This window comes from Grammomys surdaster, unplaced genomic scaffold (assembly GCF_004785775.1).
Source record: "Grammomys surdaster isolate TR1022 unplaced genomic scaffold, NIH_TR_1.0 205, whole genome shotgun sequence".
NCBI classification, from domain to species: domain Eukaryota; kingdom Metazoa; phylum Chordata; class Mammalia; order Rodentia; family Muridae; genus Grammomys; species Grammomys surdaster.
The window spans coordinates 3,181,979-3,200,941 of record NW_021604650.1 but is presented as its reverse complement, the minus strand read 5'-3'; the positions used below and the strand labels follow the sequence as shown (position 1 = coordinate 3,200,941).

General features: G+C 49.5%; 1 protein-coding gene and 1 long non-coding RNA gene across 4 annotated transcripts in view; one reads left to right on the top strand and one right to left on the bottom strand.

The window, feature by feature from the left end:
* Positions 1-1,335: 1,335 nt before the first annotated feature.
* On the bottom strand, positions 1,336-3,394 carry LOC114624313. The gene is made up of 2 exons (XR_003711908.1): positions 1,930-3,394; positions 1,336-1,834 (listed from the first exon to the last, which is right to left on the bottom strand). It is a non-coding gene; the product is annotated as an uncharacterized LOC114624313 (long non-coding RNA).
* Positions 3,395-5,659: 2,265 nt separating this feature from the next.
* Sptbn2 (spectrin beta, non-erythrocytic 2) overlaps positions 5,660-18,963 on the top strand; it is a 32,573-nt gene continuing 19,269 nt past the window's right edge. For 2 of the 3 annotated variants that reach the window (XM_028771235.1, XM_028771234.1), the window contains exons 1-10: positions 8,044-8,519; positions 10,871-11,022; positions 11,416-11,589; positions 12,511-12,602; positions 12,746-12,826; positions 13,195-13,310; positions 15,620-15,732; positions 15,862-16,049; positions 17,897-18,014; positions 18,578-18,736. In XM_028771235.1, the coding sequence (XP_028627068.1) occupies positions 8,342-8,519; positions 10,871-11,022; positions 11,416-11,589; positions 12,511-12,602; positions 12,746-12,826; positions 13,195-13,310; positions 15,620-15,732; positions 15,862-16,049; positions 17,897-18,014; positions 18,578-18,736 (1,371 nt within the window). In that variant the 5' untranslated portion in view covers positions 8,044-8,341. Of the gene's footprint in view, positions 5,835-8,043; positions 8,520-10,870; positions 11,023-11,415; positions 11,590-12,510; positions 12,603-12,745; positions 12,827-13,194; positions 13,311-15,619; positions 15,733-15,861; positions 16,050-17,896; positions 18,015-18,577; positions 18,737-18,963 lie in introns of those variants that run through there. The other variant, XM_028771236.1, reaches the window with a different exon arrangement.

The following is an 18,963-nucleotide window of genomic DNA, read 5'->3' as shown; positions in this document are numbered from 1 at the left end:
CGCGCCCCGCGGCCGCCGGCCCCGCGCGCCCCCCGCGCCGCTCGCGCCCTGTGACAGCGCCCTCCTGCCGTGCGCCCCGGGCCGCCCCGCCACCGCCGCCAGTAGCCTCTCGCAACCACCCCTCGCAACTCGGCTGTGGGGGCGGCGACGACCAGTCGGTCCCCGCCAGCCACGCTCCCGCTGCCCGGCAGGCGCTCCGCACCCAGGTAGGTGCAGCCGGCGCCCCGGCCCGCTTTGTCCCGGCCGGCAAGGAGGCGCGCTTTGTGCGGCCGCGTGCAGGCGGCGGGGTCGGTCCTGGGGAGCTCAGGAGGGAGGATGCGACGCCGAGTGCCCGTGTCCTGTGCGGGTCAACAAGGTACCACTGTGAAGACTGTGGGGGCCGAGGCTTGGGGCACGCGGACCTCTATGGAGCGCAGAGAAGAGTCTGGAAGAGTTGGGCTGACAGACGCGCTGATGGATCGGGGTCGCCTGGGCTCGGAGCGCTTCTGGCAGCGCATGTTTTTAACCGTGCGTCGGTTCCTGCGGCGGACCGGCCAGTGCTGATAGTGGGACTGGGGACGCACTAGGTCTGCTTGGGGCCTGTGAATACCCAGCTTCATCTAGCTCCGCAGCTTGTTAGCAGCTGGCTATGGGGCTGCGTGGGCTTTTCCTCTCCACTGTGTCAGCTATAGCTCCATACTGCCCTTTAGGGTTTTCATTGATAAGAGAAGTGGACACTGTTGGTGGAGCTGGCTGTAGCTGCTTGAGAGGATAAATCCTCTTCACGCAGTGAGGAAGCGTTGTGTAAGGTGTTTCTGGGGCCCTGTACAGTTACAGGCCTGTGGATTCTTCCTGTCACACAACTACCCAGCAAGGCTGCCTGCCTAGGTCTCCAGTTCAGGCTCCACACTCCGTTTACACCATCCACTTTGGCTCCAGCCTCCTGCACCCCAGGAGCCCGTGACACTGCATGCTTGTCTGAGATGCAGACTTGCCCCTGTCCTAACATGATTTCTCTGTGGGCTGTTTCTCAGCTGTCTTCCCCCATTACAATTCCAATTTTGAGAGCCTGGGTTTGTAGGTATTGTCAGTCGATATCCACAACCCAGTTTCTCTTGAAGGTGAAGAGAGAAGAGTGAGTTTCAAATGTGTACGTGTGTATCTCAGCTTGAGCGTGGGGGCAACCTCTCGGCATGTTGAGAGGAGCACAGGATGGAGGGCGGGGGGGGGGGGGGGATGTGAAGGAAAAGCTAAGATGGAGCTTAGACTTTTCCGGTAAAGAAACTGATGTCAGCTCAAGCTTAGCTACGGGGGTGGCAGTCGAGGGGAAGTGAGTCTGAATAATTATGCCCCGGGTGAAGGATTTTTCATTTATTTATTTTTTTAGAGCAGGTGATCTTCCTGCCAGTTTCTTGGGTGCGGAGATTACATGTGTGCAACACCATGCTCAGCCTAAATAGCAAATTCTAAAGGAGAAAATGAAAATCTCAATGTCTTCAGCCCAGCTCCCAAATTTCTCACTGACTGGGGAAAGGTTGGGGTCCCCCCTCCTTGTCCTGATGCATCTTTCTCTTGCTTTTTAAAGCACCCAGGTTTCACTGTGATTCTTTTTTCTTTTTTCTCCATGCCAATCCATCCATTTATAATTTAAATCAAATGAGATTTTTACTTTACCAAAGTCCCTATCTGCCCTAATGTATTACTTACCCTCTGGTCATTTATTCAGCTTTGACTTCTAGAGGCTGCCAAGCCCTGCACTCCTTCCTCTAGTTGTCAGTTCCGTTTGATGAGGTGATGAGTTCTAAAGCCCGCCTCATACTCATCTTCTCTCTGTCCTGGCCTGCGGCTCTCGCTCCTGAGAAGAGGTATTGCGTTTAGCTTGGGATAGTGCCTGCACACACACACACAGACACACAGACACACACACACGCCACCCACAAACACACTCACTCCAGACACCCTGTGCCATCTCAGCTCTCAGAGGTCCCTAAGTGGTCCCAGCTGCTTGCTTGTCATCTTTGGACATTAGTGGCCGTCCATGAGCTGCCTGGGAATGAAAGTCCCGGGCCCATTCCAGATGTGCCAGGCTGGTCTGTTTCAGTGGCCCAGCCCTGAAAGTCCTCCGGCTGAGAAGCAGGCCTTTCCTCCTCCATCTTCATTCTTTCCTTGAGCCTTCTCCTCATCCCTAAGAAAGACATTGATTCAGTGACCAAAATAAGAATTATGGGAAATTCCTGTGATACCTCTTTATTGAATACCTGTTTTGCTGAATGATCAATTCTCCAGTTCTCAAGAAGTTAAAAGTGGAACAAGCAGAGACACATAAACAACTAATAACTGTGTTAAGCACAGTAACAGCTGCATGCAGAGTGCTAAATGAAGCACAGAGGAGGGAGGTAAAGAACGGGGGAAATAGAAGGCAAGGCAGGGCAGGAAATGGGGTTCCTAATTTTTCAAACCAGTGTCAGTGGAGGAAGGTGAGAGAGGGACAGCTTCCTGCAGGACCAGCCCATAGCTAAGCAGTCTGTACCCAGCAGTACTTGGGTAGGGATAGGTTCCAGCAAGACCTTCCCAGCCACACATCCCTGGAAGGTCAGAATCCCAGGCCAGGACACTGGTAGGTTCTGGGAGGAGCAAAGGTGTGATGGGGTCTGCAGAGAAGTTGGCAGCACTTCCCTACATAAAGGAGTAGTAAGGACATTGGCAACAAACAAGCAACAACAAGAAACAGCCCTGGGGGCTGGCTTTAGTAGGTTTGTAGGAGTTTTTTTTTTTCCTATAAAAGGAAAACAGTAAAACTAATTAGGAAAACTGGGTGTCTTAATGGGAGTGCTTCTGGTTGTTCTAACACCCTTACCTTAGCTGAGCTGAGTGGCCTCTAGCTGGGAGACTTTTAACTCCAAACACAGTAGGGCTGAGGGCAGTCCTTCTGAGTCACACTTTAGTTTCTTGTTCAAAACCAAAAGTGTTGGGTGACTGGCTCAGGTCATGCCTGGCTTATAGTGCTCTTTGCTCAGGGTGATTTGACTTTGTCCTACAATTTAGTTTTATATAAATATTTACAGAGCAAATCCAGTGACTCTATTGGTAGAAAATGATGGGGAGGATCTCCTAGGCCTAATGGAGACTAAGCTCTCTGTCTATAGAGTAACAAAAGACCCAAGTCTAGGGACTGGAGACCTTTATTCTTTACAACTTGGCCTCCTTAGCTTTAACTGTCAATGGGATAAAGCCTTGTCATCTGAGAGGAAAGCCTCCATTAAGGAATTGCCTAGAACAGACTGGCCTGTGGTCATGTCTCTGGGGGTTGTCCAGATTATTAATTGATGTAAGAGGTCTCAGTCCACACTGGGCAGCACCTTTCCCTGAGCAGCTGGTCCTGAGCTATAGCCAAAAAAAAAAAAAAAAGTAAGCACAGTTGCTGCCCTGACTTTCCTCAGCGATGGACTGTGACTTGAAATTTATAAGCCAAATAAATCCTTCCCTAAGTTGATTTTGGTCAGAGGGTTTTATCACAAGAACCAAAAGGAAACTAGAACATACCTTCTTCATGCCACTCCCAGGGAAATGCTGGTGTGAGTCAGGCGGGCAGCCCTGCCCTTAAAGAAGACCAGGCTCAGCTCTTTGGAACCAGCTAATCATAGTAGCCAAGATCTGTTGTGTCCATGTGAACACACCATCCTCCACACCAAGGATTTCACCACCCAGCCTTCCCCCAGACCACATGAGAGGGTTTTCTCCTTTCTTCCCAGATCAGGTATTGCCAAGGTCATAGTCCTTGGGTAGGAAGTAGATCGTGAGTTTAAAATGCCTGTGTTGGAGATGTATTAGGAAATTGAGAAATGCAGGGTTTAGAGTTCTGTTAAAGTTCACAGCTCTCTACCCCCATGCCCAGGATTGGCTACTAAATGTTGTATTACACAAGAACTTTGAACCTAACAGACTTTCAGAAAAAATCTCCAGCAGTTAATCTGAAGCTCATTTGAGGGCAGAGCATGTTTGCTTAAGTTAAGATCATGAATAGTACTGGCAAGCATGCGTGATCCAGACACCACAGCCTGGCCACAAGCATGTGTGATCCAGACACCACAGCCTGGCCACGGAAGGCTGAGATGAGTGCTGATCCCTCAGGGCACTGCTGAGGGGCTTTGGGATGGTCAGGGAGATGTTCTCTGTATCAGTCAGAGGCAATGATGAAAGCAGAAAGAGGCTGAAAAGATGGCTCAGTGGTCAAAAGCAGTGGTAGTTCTTTCAGAGGACCCAGGTTCAATTCCTAGCACCCACATATCAACTCACAACCAGCTGTAACTTCAGTTCCAGGGAATCCAGCATCCTCTTTTTGCCTCTCTGGAAACCAGGCAAACACATAGTATACGCGCGCATGTGCACACACACACACACACACACACACACATACACATATATGCAGCAAAACTTTCATATCCATAAAACAAAATTGAAAAAAAATTAGGGCAAGTTGCTCTTTTTAAAAGTCAAAAAGAACCTTGCTTCAAAACCTAGTCCTGTAGCTTCAAGCCAAATAAACTTGAGCTTGTGGGTTAACTGCAGCAGCATGGCTACTTCATCTGTGAATCAGGGAAGGCTCTCTGCTCATGACTGACAGGGACACACAGCACAACTGACATTTGTTAAGAACTTAGGAAGTGGAGCTGGAGAGATGGCTCAGTGGTTAAGAGCACTGACTGCTCTTCCAGAGGTCCTGAGTTCAGTCAATTCCCAGTAACCATATGGTGGCTCACAACCATCTGTAATGTGATTGGATGCCCTCTTCTGGTGTGTCTGAAGACAGCTACAGTGTATGCATATACATAAAATAAATAAATAAATCTTAAAAAAAAAAAGAACTTAGGAAGCATTTTCTGTAGTAAGAAAAAGAACCCCAGAGGTAAGAACCATGCTGTGTCCTCCTGTGAACACCTAGACATTTGGTTTATGCCTGTCTCAGTGCAGCCTTCTTAATGTATCTGTGGTAATTTACCTCAACTCTAGAGCAGAATCTGAATCTGGGTCTTTAATCTCCAGGTACTTATAGAGAAGACTCAGGATAAGAGTAGAACTGGAGACTAAAAACATCATTTTCTGTTTACTGCCCAAGGAGACTTATATCTGCTGTGTGCATTATTACTCTCAGACCTTTGCTTCCTTCAGCATATGTGCTCTTCACTATGGAGCTCTGGCCTATGATCCTTGAAGCCCTTCCAGGCTCTGTTGCTTCCTTCTTGCCTTCCTGCCTGCCTTCCTTCCTTCCTGCCTGCCTTTCCTGTCTTCCTTCAAGTGCATCTGTCTCTCCTTGTTCCTGTCTAGCCACTCCCTCAGGGAGGCTTCCCAATGGGGGGCTAATTTTCACCAACAAAAGAAAGCTACTCAGCCATAACCTCTGCTCCCAGCAAAGCAAAGGAGAGCTAGGGCAAGCAGATAGAAGGGCATGATAACCCGGGCATGATGCTGCACACCTTCAGTCCCAGCATGTGGGAGGCAGAGGCTGGGGAATCTCTTAAGTTTAAGGTCAGCCTGGTTTACAAAGCAAGTTCCAGGACAGGCAGGGGTACAGAGAGAAGCTATGTCTTGAAAAATACAAACAAAAAGAAGAAGAAAGGCCTGAGGAGTGGCGGCCCCCCTCCCCAAGGCGCTGCTCAGCAGCCTGTCTTCTTGTAGGAACAGGAAGCCACCCACCACCATGAGCAGCACTCTGTCACCCACTGACTTCGACAGCTTGGAGATCCAGGGCCAGTACAGTGACATCAACAACCGCTGGGACCTGCCCGACTCAGATTGGGACAATGACAGCAGTTCGGCCCGCCTCTTTGAGAGGTCCAGAATTAAGGCCCTGGCAGGTACGGGAGGGGCAGGGAGGTGAAGAGACTGGTAGAGGTGGGTTTATGAGCTTGGGATGGAGAATCTTTCTGTTTTATGAGAAGACTTGCTTCATTTTCTAAGCTGCTGTTCTGAAGAAACAGATAGAGACCCCTGGTCACCAGATGCAACTTCAAGGATAAACCTCGCGTAGTGTACAGCACCCCCTAGCTTCCTTCTCCCTAGCCTACAGATGTCACACACATTAACCCCTGGAAGGAGCCAGCTGGGTAGATGAGCTTAGTTTCATGACATTAGCCCTGCATCAGGTCCCCAGCCCTGCCTTATTACTCCAGTTGTCACTTCTGTCCCCATCCACCTCTCCCTCACCTTCCCTCCCAACGTGCCCTCCCTTATTTCTACAGTCATTTCCCACAGCTGTTCCCCTCCTGGCCCATTATCTTCCTGCCACTCTCCCGCCCCCTCCTACCTGCTGCCTGTTACTGCAGTTGTTTTATTTACCTGTTCCCTGAAGCAGTTCTCTTAGCAGCTGCCCTCCCATTCTCTCAGGGCTTGTGCTCCACCACCACCCCCCCTCGGCCCCTGCCCTCCCCTATGGCCAGGGCTCTCCCCTTGGCTGAGCTGGGACAAACAAACCAGTCTGACTGGCCTCCTGCATGGGGGGGGGGGAATAGTGGTCATAGCAACAGGAGTGCAATTGCCACCTGACACCACCACCAGCCAGTGGCTGCTTTGGGATTGAGTCACCTACACACCCTAAGGCCACCCACCCAAGCTGCCTTCCACATTCATCCACCCTCACGCTGACCTGCCCATGGGCCAGTCAGTTCCAATGTGAGAGCTCATTACTTCCACTTAAGGAGTGGTTTCCCAGTGGGGCAGCTCCCAGCAGAAGAGATTTGGAGGTCTAGATGATTTTTTACAAATATCATTTCTCAAGAAAGATGAACTTCAGAATCTTTAGACATGTAGTCCAGAAACTCATGATTCTTAAAAGCTTTCCCAGGAAGCTGTACTCAGCCAGCCCAGCATCAGACAATGGTTCCAGCTTGTTGGGTTCATGGGTCACTTTCTCCTGGCGTCTTCCTAGCTGAGACTGAAGGCCGGCTGATGAAATACTCATATTAGTAGCTCAGAGAAGACAGAAAACGTGGGGCATGGAAATGTCACCTCTGTTGGAGAAGTGTGCCTGGCACCCTGGTTTTAGATGCATGTGTCCTCTGTCAACTGTCACTGATGTATGATGCACATGCTACCCAAAACTTTCATGGTATCTGCAGTGACACATACCTCCCAGAACTGTCACTGTGTCTGTACAGGTCACATGCCAACCAATGTAATCACGATGTCTATGTGCACATGCTGCATGCCACCCAATAAACTTGCCAGGTCTAGTTCCTATGACAGGTGCTACCTAAAACTCTCACCGCATCAGTGAGCATGCCACATGTCACCTAGTACTGCTACCAAGCCTGAGCACTTGATACATATGTCCCAGTATTGTCAAACTGCACATAAGACCCTTGCCAATCAGAACTGTCGCAGTACACGCACACACACACACACACACACACACACACACACACAGGCAGGCACACTCAGTGCTCTCATATAGTGTTTATTTCCCTGAAGAGGCATCTGTGAATGGGCATTGCTTTGTAAGTACGGTGCCACTCACTCAACAGGTCCCAAATAAACCCTAAATAATTAAAGATGAGGAGGAACAAGCGTAGGCTAAGAGTGGCAGAAGCAGAGACCCAATAAGAGGTAGGAAGGGCACCTGATAACTTGCCCAGTGTTACCGGGCACCTGATAGATGTACTTAATATTAGGGTGTACAGGGGCTGGGATATTCACTGAGGGGCCTGGTGGGCAGCGGAAAAGGGCTGATACTGGAGGACAGTCACAGTACTTACTCCCCAGAGGAGGTCATAGAAGTCAACACCTGGCTTCTCTTCCAGGATCTTGCTTCCGCATTTCTTTGCTCTCAGGGCTGAGATCAAAGCTCAGGCGTCCTGGAACAAGACCACCTAGAGATGCCCAGAGAGGCTGGCCCACCTGCAGACCTTCTGAAAGCAGGAGTTTGCTTTGGGGCCCCCTCTGGCAGGTTTTCCCTAGTCTTGGGCAACTAGTAGCCTGACGAACAGGTCTCTGGGTGCTGGCAACTCCCTCCTCCGCCCCTGCAGGGCCTGGCCATGCCCCAACTGGCTCCGCCTCCTAAGCAGCCCGCCCCTCCCCCGCCACTGTCCGACCTGTTTGTCTGGAGCTGCCTCTGTCTCCTCTCCCTACAGCCAGGTGTGCCCCACACACTGTCTCAGAAGCTGAGGCATCCCATAACTTTTTCCCCACTCCTTGAAACTCCCAGCATCCTTGAAACCACTCCACCCAACCAGGTACGGAGGAAGCCTTTTTCTGGAAGCCCCCCCCACCCCCCCAGCACAGGCTCAGGGGATACACACTCAAGGCCCTGCCCCGGCAGAGGAGCATGGACTCTGGGCCACAGGCTGAGTAGGAGGCAGCAGGCACCATGAGTACAAACGGAGTGGGCAGGGTCCATGGAAATGGCCTGAACGGGGCTGGTGAGTTTTACTATGAGGCTGTGGAAGGGTCTCAGAACCCTGGGGGCGTCCTGCTCTCACCAGCTGCGTTCATCAATCCTGCTCAGTATGCCAGTGTGCTGGAAGGACGCTTCAAACAGCTTCAAGGTGAGTTTCCCTGGGCAGAGGGGAGCCTGTTGTGCCAAAGGGGCCCAACCTGGGGCAGGAAGAGCTAGCAGACCCAGAACCCATGCCTACCCCTTTGTGTGACTCGAAAGTTTATGTTGAGGGACAAAGTGGTGACGTTTAGAGGGGATCATTAAAAGTAGCCAGAGAATGCAGGCATGTGTACAACTGGAATCCCACTGATTGAGACTCGGGGTGGGATCAGGGGTGCCATAAGGGGTGTGACCTTGAGTTGCCCTGCCGGGTGCAAAGGTGGTGTGGATGGAGGGTTAATGTTTTCAGCTGGAGGAGCAACAGCACTCTCCCCTGTCAGCTCACCCTCATGGTTTGGCCATGCTGGCCTTGTTAAGGAAGGGGAGAAGGGCAATGGCCCGGAGGCCTAGGACCTAGAGCTTTTATGTTCTCCTTTAATGTTCTGAATGGGTGTGAAGGGAGGATGTGTGGAGAATGGGAGAGCGTTGGTCGAAGGAGAGAGGGTTTGTACTCACAGGTCGCATAGATGCCTGGACAGCAAGGCTTATCGTGGCCTAAATAAGTTTATTTCATGGTATGTGTGTTCAGGGATGTTGTGGGTGTCTTGTGGTGCTGCACTTTAGTGCCTGGATTTACTGGGTCTTTCTAGGTTCAGCTTCCATTTTTAGTGTACCTGTGTGCCTCACCCCAGTGGGCCAGGTTTCAGGGAGGCCTCCCTAGGTTCAGTAATGGCTAGATGACTTAAGCTGTCTTCAACTTATATAGGGCCTGGAGATCCTGAAAGAGGCCCAGAGTCACCATGGGTGATTAGGACCCCAGGTTTGGCATCGGCACAGGAATTGGAGATGAGAAAGTCAGGAGTAGACATGGGTGTGTGGTTGTTCTGTGGGGGAGGTGCACAGGAATGTGAAATTAAGGGATGAGTCTAAGTTTCTGAGGTGCTGGGGCTGAGGTGGAGGCAGATGGAGCTCTACACACTTCCTCCTCGGGCTCTCCAAGCGCAGCTGGCAGGAGCCCTGGTCCAGAGTGGCTTACAGTGCAGAGCCCTGGTCCAGAGTGGCTTACAGTGCAGAGCCCTGGTCCAGAGTGGCTTACAGTGCAGAGCCCTGGTCCAGAGTGGCTCACAGTGCAGAGCATGTCTCACCTCTATGTTTACAAAGTCTGTAGTAATCATCAGTTTCCTGTGCAACCTGACAGCATCCCTTGTCAGGAACTTCCCTGGGGATGAGGCTACCCCACCTTGCCTGCCTCTCTTGAAAGCTGGCACTCAATTCTACCTGAACTTGCTCCCTTGAACTTGAAAGTTCCTATTTCTTTTTGTTCTTTTGTTTTTGTTTTTGTTTGAGATAGGATCTCACTGTTTGGTGAGATCCGCTCTAGCTGGTTTGGAATTCAGAGTCTAAATTCTAATAAAATATTTCTTAATCTTAGGGTACTGGTGTTGTAGACTTAGATCCTCTACAGCTAACTGTGCAACTCTGCCTTAGGGTAGGAGTAGCTTACCTTTTCTGTACACAACCCAGGGCCTTGAAGACCCACACAGCCTTTTCACTGAGGCTAACTATGAGATCTACTGCCAGATTTACAGGCTACACCTCCTCCCTGGCCACATCTAAAGGAGAAGGAGGGTGTGCCCTATGGACGCTCCCCCGTAGAGAGCCATGCTGCCCTGGGCACCCGCTAGATGTATCTCATTTAATTGTCACAGTGATTCAATAAGATAAGAATATACTCATCCTACAAATGGAGAAACTGAGGCACTGAGTAAGCTACCCAGTACTTCAATACTGTTACAGCATGAATCCTAACCCTAGAAACTCCCTTCCCCCTGGGCTGACTGTTGGATTGTTGGTTTGCTTGTTTCTTTTTTTTTTTCCTACTTCTTCCTTCTCCTCTTCCTGCTCCTTCTTCTCCTCATCATCTTCTTCCTCCTTTTCCTCCTCCTCCTTCTTTTTTGGTTTTTCAAGACAGGGTTTCTCTGTTTAGCTCTGTCTGTCCTTAAACTCACTCTGTATATTAGACTGCCCTCTTACTCAGAGATCCACCTGCCGTAGTCTCTGGAGTGCTGGGATTAAAAGTGTGACCCACTGTTGCCCCGCTCCCTCCTGTCTTTTGTTTGTCTTGCTTTACTTCTCCTTTGCTCAGAAGCTCATCCCTGCCTTTTCATTTCTTCATTGTTTAGATTAGTGGTTTGTTTTTTTTTTTTTCTTTCTGGCCCTTCTCCAACCCTGCCTGCCTCTAGCTGTTACTTCTACTCTCTCAGGCATCCCAAGTACCCCATCCTACACCCTGCCCGCTGGTGTTTCAAAGCAGGCACTCTGTTCTTGAAGGACAGAAATGACTCCTTGTTGCCACTGCAGATGAGCGAGAAGCCGTGCAGAAGAAAACCTTCACCAAGTGGGTGAACTCCCACCTGGCCCGGGTGACATGCCGGGTGGGAGACCTGTACAGCGACCTGCGGGACGGGCGCAACCTCCTGAGGCTCCTGGAGGTGCTCTCGGGAGAGACCCTGGTGAGCTGGGGTAATGGATGGAAGAGGGAACCTCAGAGACTGGCCAACAGAACAAACCATAGGAGGGCCCATAGAAAGCAGAGCAGAGCACCATGGCTCCTCTGCCCAGAGGATGGGCTCACTCCAAGGGGCTTTGCTACATGGATTACACAAGAGCCATGCTCTGCAGAAATGGGAACAGTGACCCTATTGAAAACATTTCTTCTCCCACCCACTCTGAGCACAATTAATTCCCTTGGGAATCTTAATCTGCCCAAGCCTCATCTGTAAACTTGCTTGGGCTCCCTGACCTCTGGGCTGGCCCTGTGTTCCCTGAAGGAGATAATGGGAGATGGAGCAGGTTGCTGAAAAACGTCATGATCTCATGCCACTGTACCCTCTGTCCCCTGACAGCCAAAACCCACCAAAGGCCGAATGCGGATTCACTGCCTGGAGAATGTAGATAAAGCACTGCAGTTCCTGAAGGAGCAGAAGGTGCACTTGGAAAACATGGGCTCCCACGACATTGTGGATGGAAACCACCGTCTGACCCTTGGGCTAGTGTGGACCATCATCCTCCGATTTCAGGTATCCAAGTGGTATCTGATGTGGAAGCTGTGCATGAAGCAGTGTTATACCCACACTGTTACTGATGGTCCATAACAAGACAAATACAAACCCTGAGGTGCTGGAGAGATGGCTCAGCAGCTAAGAGCACTGAAATGGCTACTCTTCCAGAGGACCCGGGTTCAAGTCCCATACCCATCTGGCAGCTCACAACCACTTATAAACCCAGTTCTAGGGGGTCTGATACCATTTTATGGCCTCCATGAACACTAGCCACATGCACAGTGCACAAACAAACATTCAGGCAAAATACTCATACACATAAAAATAAAATAATAATAAACTTTAAAAATTGTACATCTAAACTGGAAAGTGGTGGCGCATGCCTTTAATCCCAGCACTTGGGAGGCAGAGGCAGGTGGGTCTCTGTGAGTCTGAGGCTATCCTGGTCTACAGATGGAGTTCCAGGACAGCCAGGGCTATACAGAGAAACCCTGTTTCAAAAACAAAAGGAAAAAAAGTTGAGCATCTAGAACTTTCTATATCAGTTTGCCTTTGAAGCAATATGCATCTGACCCAGGGTCTTTTCACTTTCCATGCTATGCTCGGTGCCATGTCAGCTCCTCCAGTGGAACCTCTCCCTTCCCAGTTGGCCTCTAGGCAGAGCTCTTTCAGCTCTACCCTTGAAAGCCAGCTCTGGGAGAGCATTCATTCACATGCTAGTATTCTCCACAGAACCAGCTCCCTTCACGTGCAGGCACTTCAACTACATTGATATCCCACTTCAAATCTTCTGGACCTGATAATTCACATCACTAGCCCAGGATGTGAGGGCTATCCCATCACACAGCCTTCCTAAAGATCATAATTTTCCATGATTCTCTCTGAGAATAACACCAAGGCACCACTAGGGAGTGAAGGCCCTGCTCTCTACTTTCTTAGATCCAAGACATCAGTGTGGAGACGGAAGACAACAAGGAGAAGAAGTCAGCCAAGGATGCCCTGCTGCTGTGGTGCCAGATGAAGACTGCAGGGTGAGAGGCCCAGGAGCATGGGGATAGGGGATGACCACTCCCAGACTGGACAGTAGAGGAAGGATGGGCTCTGAGGTTCGCAGCCTCACCCCTGTTCTTATATCACAGAGCATTCAGTGTTTTTTCCTGGTCTTTCTTTATAGATATCCCAATGTCAATGTGCATAACTTTACCACCAGTTGGAGAGATGGGCTGGCCTTTAATGCTATTGTGCACAAACACCGGTAAGCAGGCAGGGTTAGTGAACACATGGGTTAATGACCCAGGGGACACAGCTAGGCCAGGAGAGTGGCTTAACTATAGTATAGCCATAGAGGAAAAACAAACAAACAAACAAACAAACAAACTGAAGGAAAATCCCAGACCTTGGGACGCAGAAGTTGAAGAATAGTAAATTCAAGGCCAGTCAAGGCTATACAAGAGGGACCCTGTCTCAAAAAGAATGAAGGAAAAAAAGAGTGTGGGAGAGGAGCCAGGAATATATGCTACACTGGGGGTGGGTGTTTCCAACCAGCAATAAATACACTCTTTTTTTTCTTTAGGCTTTGACATGCTTTTGATGTTTTCTGTGTTCCCTCCCCCAACCCCTCAGGCCAGACCTGTTGGATTTTGAGTCCTTGAAGAAATGTAACGCACACTACAATCTCCAGAATGCTTTCAATCTGGCTGAAAAGGAACTCGGCTTGACCAAGCTTCTGGATCCTGAAGGTGGGCCAGAGCGCTGCAAGACAGGTGTAGGGAAGACAGGCAAATTGGCGGTTGCTAGGGGAGGGCCAGGGGAGGGCCAGGGGAGGGCCAGGGGAGGGCCGGCAGCAATGGAGGATGCAAATGCTTTGGAATTAGGTAGTAGCAATGGTTTCCATAGCCTTGACTATACTCCAAGCTGCTTGAACTGTATACTTTTAAAGAATAACTTTTATGGTAAGAACGTTGTGTCTCAAAAAAGGAAAGAGCCTGTGTGGTTGGTGCCTTATGCCTGTAATCCCAGCACTCAGCAGGCCAAGGTAGGAGGATTAGGAATTTAAGGCCAGCTTTGTTATAGAGTAAGTTTGAGGCCAGCCTGGGCTACAAGAGACTCTACTTCAAAACAAAGGGAGCTCTGTCTCAGGAAGAGCTCTGGCTGTAGGTTCTGTCTCAGCCCAGAGCACCTGTCTGATTTAGAGCCAGTCACTCAGTCTAATGTCTAGGGCTGGGACCGAAACTCAGAAGTAAAGCATCATCATGCATGCTCTAGCCCCACAAAAATAAATTAAATAAAAATTCAAAAAGTAAAATGAGAAGCCTTTGGTTCACATGATCACTCATGATTTACTCTAAAATTCTAGGATTTTAGTTACGTTATACGACCTTTGGTTCTAAGAACTAGGCAGTGGTCAGATACCCCTGCTGGCTGCTCCAGTGGCACTGAGGTTAAAGGACTCTTACTTTTGTACCTGGTGCTGCACTCCACTTGACATACCTTACTTGTCCCAACAACACCCCTTTGCCATTGTTGTCCTCAGTTTACGGAAGAGATGGCCCTTTTATAGGTCAGGTGCCTGCTGAAGGTCATAGACCTGTTATAGCTGAGATTCAGGTTCAGCCCAGCTCTAGAGCCTGTTTCCCCTGCTGCCTCTGCAGGGCAGAGGAATCTGGGTGCAACCAGAAAAGGGCAGAGAGCCAGCCCACAAGCCCCTGTTGGAAGCGTTCCTTCTGAGCTTGTCTGGCTTGTCTTTCTCCCTGTCTCCTGTGTCCTTAGTTCAGGATGACCAGTATGACACCCAGCTGTCACTCAGAGTGTCTCGGCTACTTAGACACAGAGTGAAGCTAAGTGCAAAGTTCCTTGAAGAACATTTGCAAAGCACAACTGTTCTCCAGAACTCAGGAGCAAGGTGAAGGGTCCTGTGACCTGACCCAGAGGACTTCAGGAGCTCCAGCTTGCTTGGGTGTTTTCTGAAGGCTATGAGGGGCTTCCAGTTCCATAGTCTGGCCTTTGAGAGGAGGAATCTGTGGCCCAAGTCTGACAGCTCAGGGATCCCAAGTCCACGTCAGCTGTGGTTGAATGGAGGGAATGCCAGGTCTGAAGGATGCTTACCCCCTTGGCTGTATCCATGGCTGAACTTTGGGAGCCAGATCAAAAGCAACAGCAGTGACTATGCCCCAAGATGGTGACAAGTGCTGGAGTCTGTCCCCACTGTGCTGCACCCAGGTTCAGGCTAAGTGCTGGTGTCTGTCCCCACTGTGCTGCACCCAGGTTCAGGCTAAGTGCTGGTGTCTGTCCCCACTGTGCTCCACCCAGGTTCAGGAGGCTTAGCTTAGTTTCTGTCCACTGTCCTGCAACCCATTGACTTTTTAGACATTTTTCTAGCCGAGGGGTCCATGATCCCCCACCTGGGAATAGTATTTCTTTGCTTGCTTTTCTTTCCATAAACAGCCAGCTTTAGTGTATATCAAGTATTCTGAGTAAAATGTCACCGGGGCTTTTGTTTTTTTCTCCTCTGCTTAGCAGGCCCTTCCCATATCCAAGAGAACTTTGGAATGATTGAGTTATTACTTGGCTCTAAATCACAGTTCTCAACCTATGGGTCCAGCCCTTTCACAGGGGTCACATATCAGATATCCTGAATATCAGATATGTACATTATGATTCATAACTGCAACGAAAATAATTTTATGGTTGGGGATCACCACAACCTGAGGAACTATATTTTGTTTCTTTGTTTTGTTTTTGCTTTTCGAGACAGGGTTTCTCTGTGTATCTCTGGCTGTCCTGGAATCCATTCTGTAGATCAGGCTGGCCTTGAACTCAGAAATCTGCCTCTCTCTGCCTCCTGAGTGCTGAGATTAAAGGTGTATGCTGCCACTGCCCAGTTTGAGGAACTATATTAAGGAGTATTATTCTGAAAAGATGTGTTAGCTTTGGAGGACTGGGGGTGGGGGGGTGGCTGGTGTGAGGTGAGTGTGTCAGGTTTTGGGCTACTTCTGGAAGGGAGGCAGGTTTGTGATGTCTCTCTCACCCAAGTGGTCCTTTTTCTCAGATGTGAATGTAGACCAACCCGATGAGAAGTCCATCATCACCTATGTGGCCACTTACTACCATTACTTCTCTAAGATGAAGGCCCTGGCTGTGGAAGGCAAAAGAATTGGCAAGGTACCCTCACTGTGAGACAGTGGGCCTAAAGGCCAGAGGAGGTCTGGTGGAGGTCTCACTCCTAAAACGGGACTGGGTAGAGCCATGTCACTGGATGAGATAACCACCTGCCTGTCTCCGGTCCCACAGGTCCTGGACCATGCCATGGAGGCAGAACACCTGGTAGAGAAATATGAGTCCCTGGCCTCTGAACTGCTGCAGTGGATTGAGCAGACAATTGTGACTCTCAATGACCGACAGCTAGCTAACTCCCTGAGTGGAGTCCAGAACCAGCTGCAGTCTTTCAACTCCTATCGTACTGTGGAGAAGCCACCCAAGTAGGTGTCCCCTGGGCCCCACCCTGCCAGAGCATGCCTGCCCAGAGCTGTGCTCACTTGAGAGAAAGCCTAAATGAGGGTGGCCTTTTGGGAGGGACGCTTGGCAGTACAGGAATGTAGCCGAGGCTTGTTTCCCTCCTCGCAAAGTGCTGGAAACATCCAAACAGCACAGTTCCTCCAAAACACATTTTCTAATGACTAGCCATTTTTAAAAAGTATGCCATGGAAGAATGATTGCCATGGCATGTCAAGTCAGTGAAATCCATCAGATAACAAGTACTGGTTTTAAGCCAGTTGTTGTGGCTCATACCTGCAATCCCAGCACTTGGGAGTCTGAGACAGGAAGATTTTGCTGTGAGTTCTGAGGCTAGCCATAGTGAGTTCCAACCTGGGCATTGGGGTAAGTTCCTGCCTGAAAAAAATAGTACACACACACACACACACACACACGCACACACACAATGGTTGGGGCCATACAACACTGTAGCCTCAGTGTAGGATAGACAGGACCAGACCTGAAAGGCAAGTCAGCAGCTAGCTAGCAGTACAGTGTGGCTGACAACATGAACACCACAAAGATAATTATTTCTTTCTTCATGTATAAGATGGCTGTTAGCAATGCTACATAGCACAGACAAGGGTGTGTGTGGTGTGTGTGTGCGTGTGTCCATATCCTTTGCCTGGAAAATACTCTTCTGGGCATTCAGCAAAGATGGAATCTCAAGGACTCTCCCTAACATGACCTTTGTAATATAGTAATAATAAGCCATGTTCATGAAGCAACCAACTAAAAATAGTAAGCCCCTAAATGACACGAAAAGATTGCCGTAGTTGAAGAAGTAGGCCACAAGAGTTCTTCATAAGTCACAGCAAACAATGTTACAAGCATCCAAGTTTAAAGTGCCTGAGTTCAAATCCTGACTCTGCCACCCTGCAGTTGTGAGTGTTGAAGAACTTGTATTGCATGTTTGTGCTTTCTCATCTGGAAATCAGAGGAGAGAATGTAGACAGTGATGGGAAGTTACCACGTGTGAAGTGCTGAGAAGGGGCGCAAGCCAGTTGGTCACTGAGCTCTGTTTACTGTAGCTCCCTGTTGTGGGAGGCAGAAACTAGCGCTTGTGTGGTAGCAACAGTCACCATTTCCATAGAGCTTTTGGTTACTTTAAAATGATGTTCCCACTGAGGCTGGAGTTGCAGGCTTATAATCCAGGCTATGCAGGCAGCTGAGAAAGGATGAACACAAGCTCAAGTTCAAAGCCAACCTGGGTAACTTACTGAGACCTTTGATGTGAAACAGGAAGTTTTCTGAAGAGGTGGAGCATTTGCTTAGTGTGCATGAGGCCCTGAGCTGTAGTAAGTAAATAAGTAGATAGATAGATAGATAGATAGATAGATAGATAGTAGATAGATAGATAGATAGATAGATAGATAGATAGATGTTCTTAAGCCAAGCACAGTGATGCTAACCTGTTACTCCAGATCTCTAAAGGCTGAGGCAGGAGGATTATTAATTCAAGGCTAGCCTGGGCTACATAGCAAGACTTCTTCCCCCAAAAGAAAGAAAAGCAAAGTGAGGGTGGCACATAACTTTAATCCCAGTCCTCAGAGGGAGGCAGATCTGTGAGATCAGGGCCAGCCTGGTCTACATAGTGAGTTCCAAGAAAAAGCAAAAAAGAAAACCAAACTGTGTCCTTTTGGCTTACTTGCTAGTGTTTTTTGGCTTTCACACAAAAAGCATGTGTTGCTTTCATGAGAAGAAAAGCAGCATGGATGTTCTGTGTCGTAGAGTTGTGTTTTTGGGTCCCTTGTGGTCTTTGCCTGTGATCTAGACTTGGCTTCTGCTTCAGGTTCACAGAGAAAGGGAACTTGGAGGTATTGCTCTTCACCATCCAGAGCAAGTTGCGGGCCAACAACCAGAAGGTCTACACGCCACGCGAAGGCCGGCTCATCTCGGACATCAACAAGGTCCATGGCCTTCCTTAATTTAGCATGCATAGATGGCCATCCTCGGCTTACGAACTTTTCATGTCTCTTTGACTCAGGGCCGTCTTGACCTCCACCAGGCCCTGTTACCCACCACCCACACACCCGGACATGACTCTGGCATCCTCTCATGATTGTGGTCTCTTTCCCCCTCACTCTCCATACAGAGCCAAGAAATAAATCAGACTGGAAGGTTCAATATGTCCCATTTCATGTCTTTACTTATGTTTTTCACAAACAGAAGTATAAGACTAATGCAGGGAAACTGAGGTCTGCCCACAGAGTCCGACCTCAGTAGACAAATCAGACATTTTCCATAGATGACCTCATATCTTATCCAGAAGCAAACAGTTATTATGTGGCTTCACAATGTGCCTGGAACCTCTCCCTTTTCAGGCACAGGTACCTGGCTGAGACCATCCCATGGGTCCGCTAGACCCAGCTTCTATGGCACTGACCCGGGTCTAGCGGAGCGATGCTTCTATGGCACAGCCTTCTGACCTCTATCCTGGTCCCGTTGTACTAATTCCATTTCTCCCTCACAGGCCTGGGAGCGGCTAGAGAAAGCCGAACATGAGCGAGAGCTGGCACTGCGCACAGAGCTCATCCGCCAGGAGAAGCTGGAGCAACTGGCTGCTCGCTTCGACCGCAAGGCTGCCATGCGGGAGACCTGGCTCAGTGAGAACCAGCGCCTCGTGTCCCAGGTAGGACTCATGTTTCAGACACATCCAGGCTGGTGGGAGAAGTGGGAGAGAGACAGTACCAGGGACGGGTTCCTGCAGAGTGGCAAGAAAATAAAACACAGTATCTATCATGCAGGAAGTGCAGGATCTGGCGGCCCAAGGCTTCCCCAGGAGAAAAGACAGTGAGGCAGGATGAGGAGATACAGAAGGGACAGAGCGCCACTACCTAAAGTTGGCATCTGGCAGAC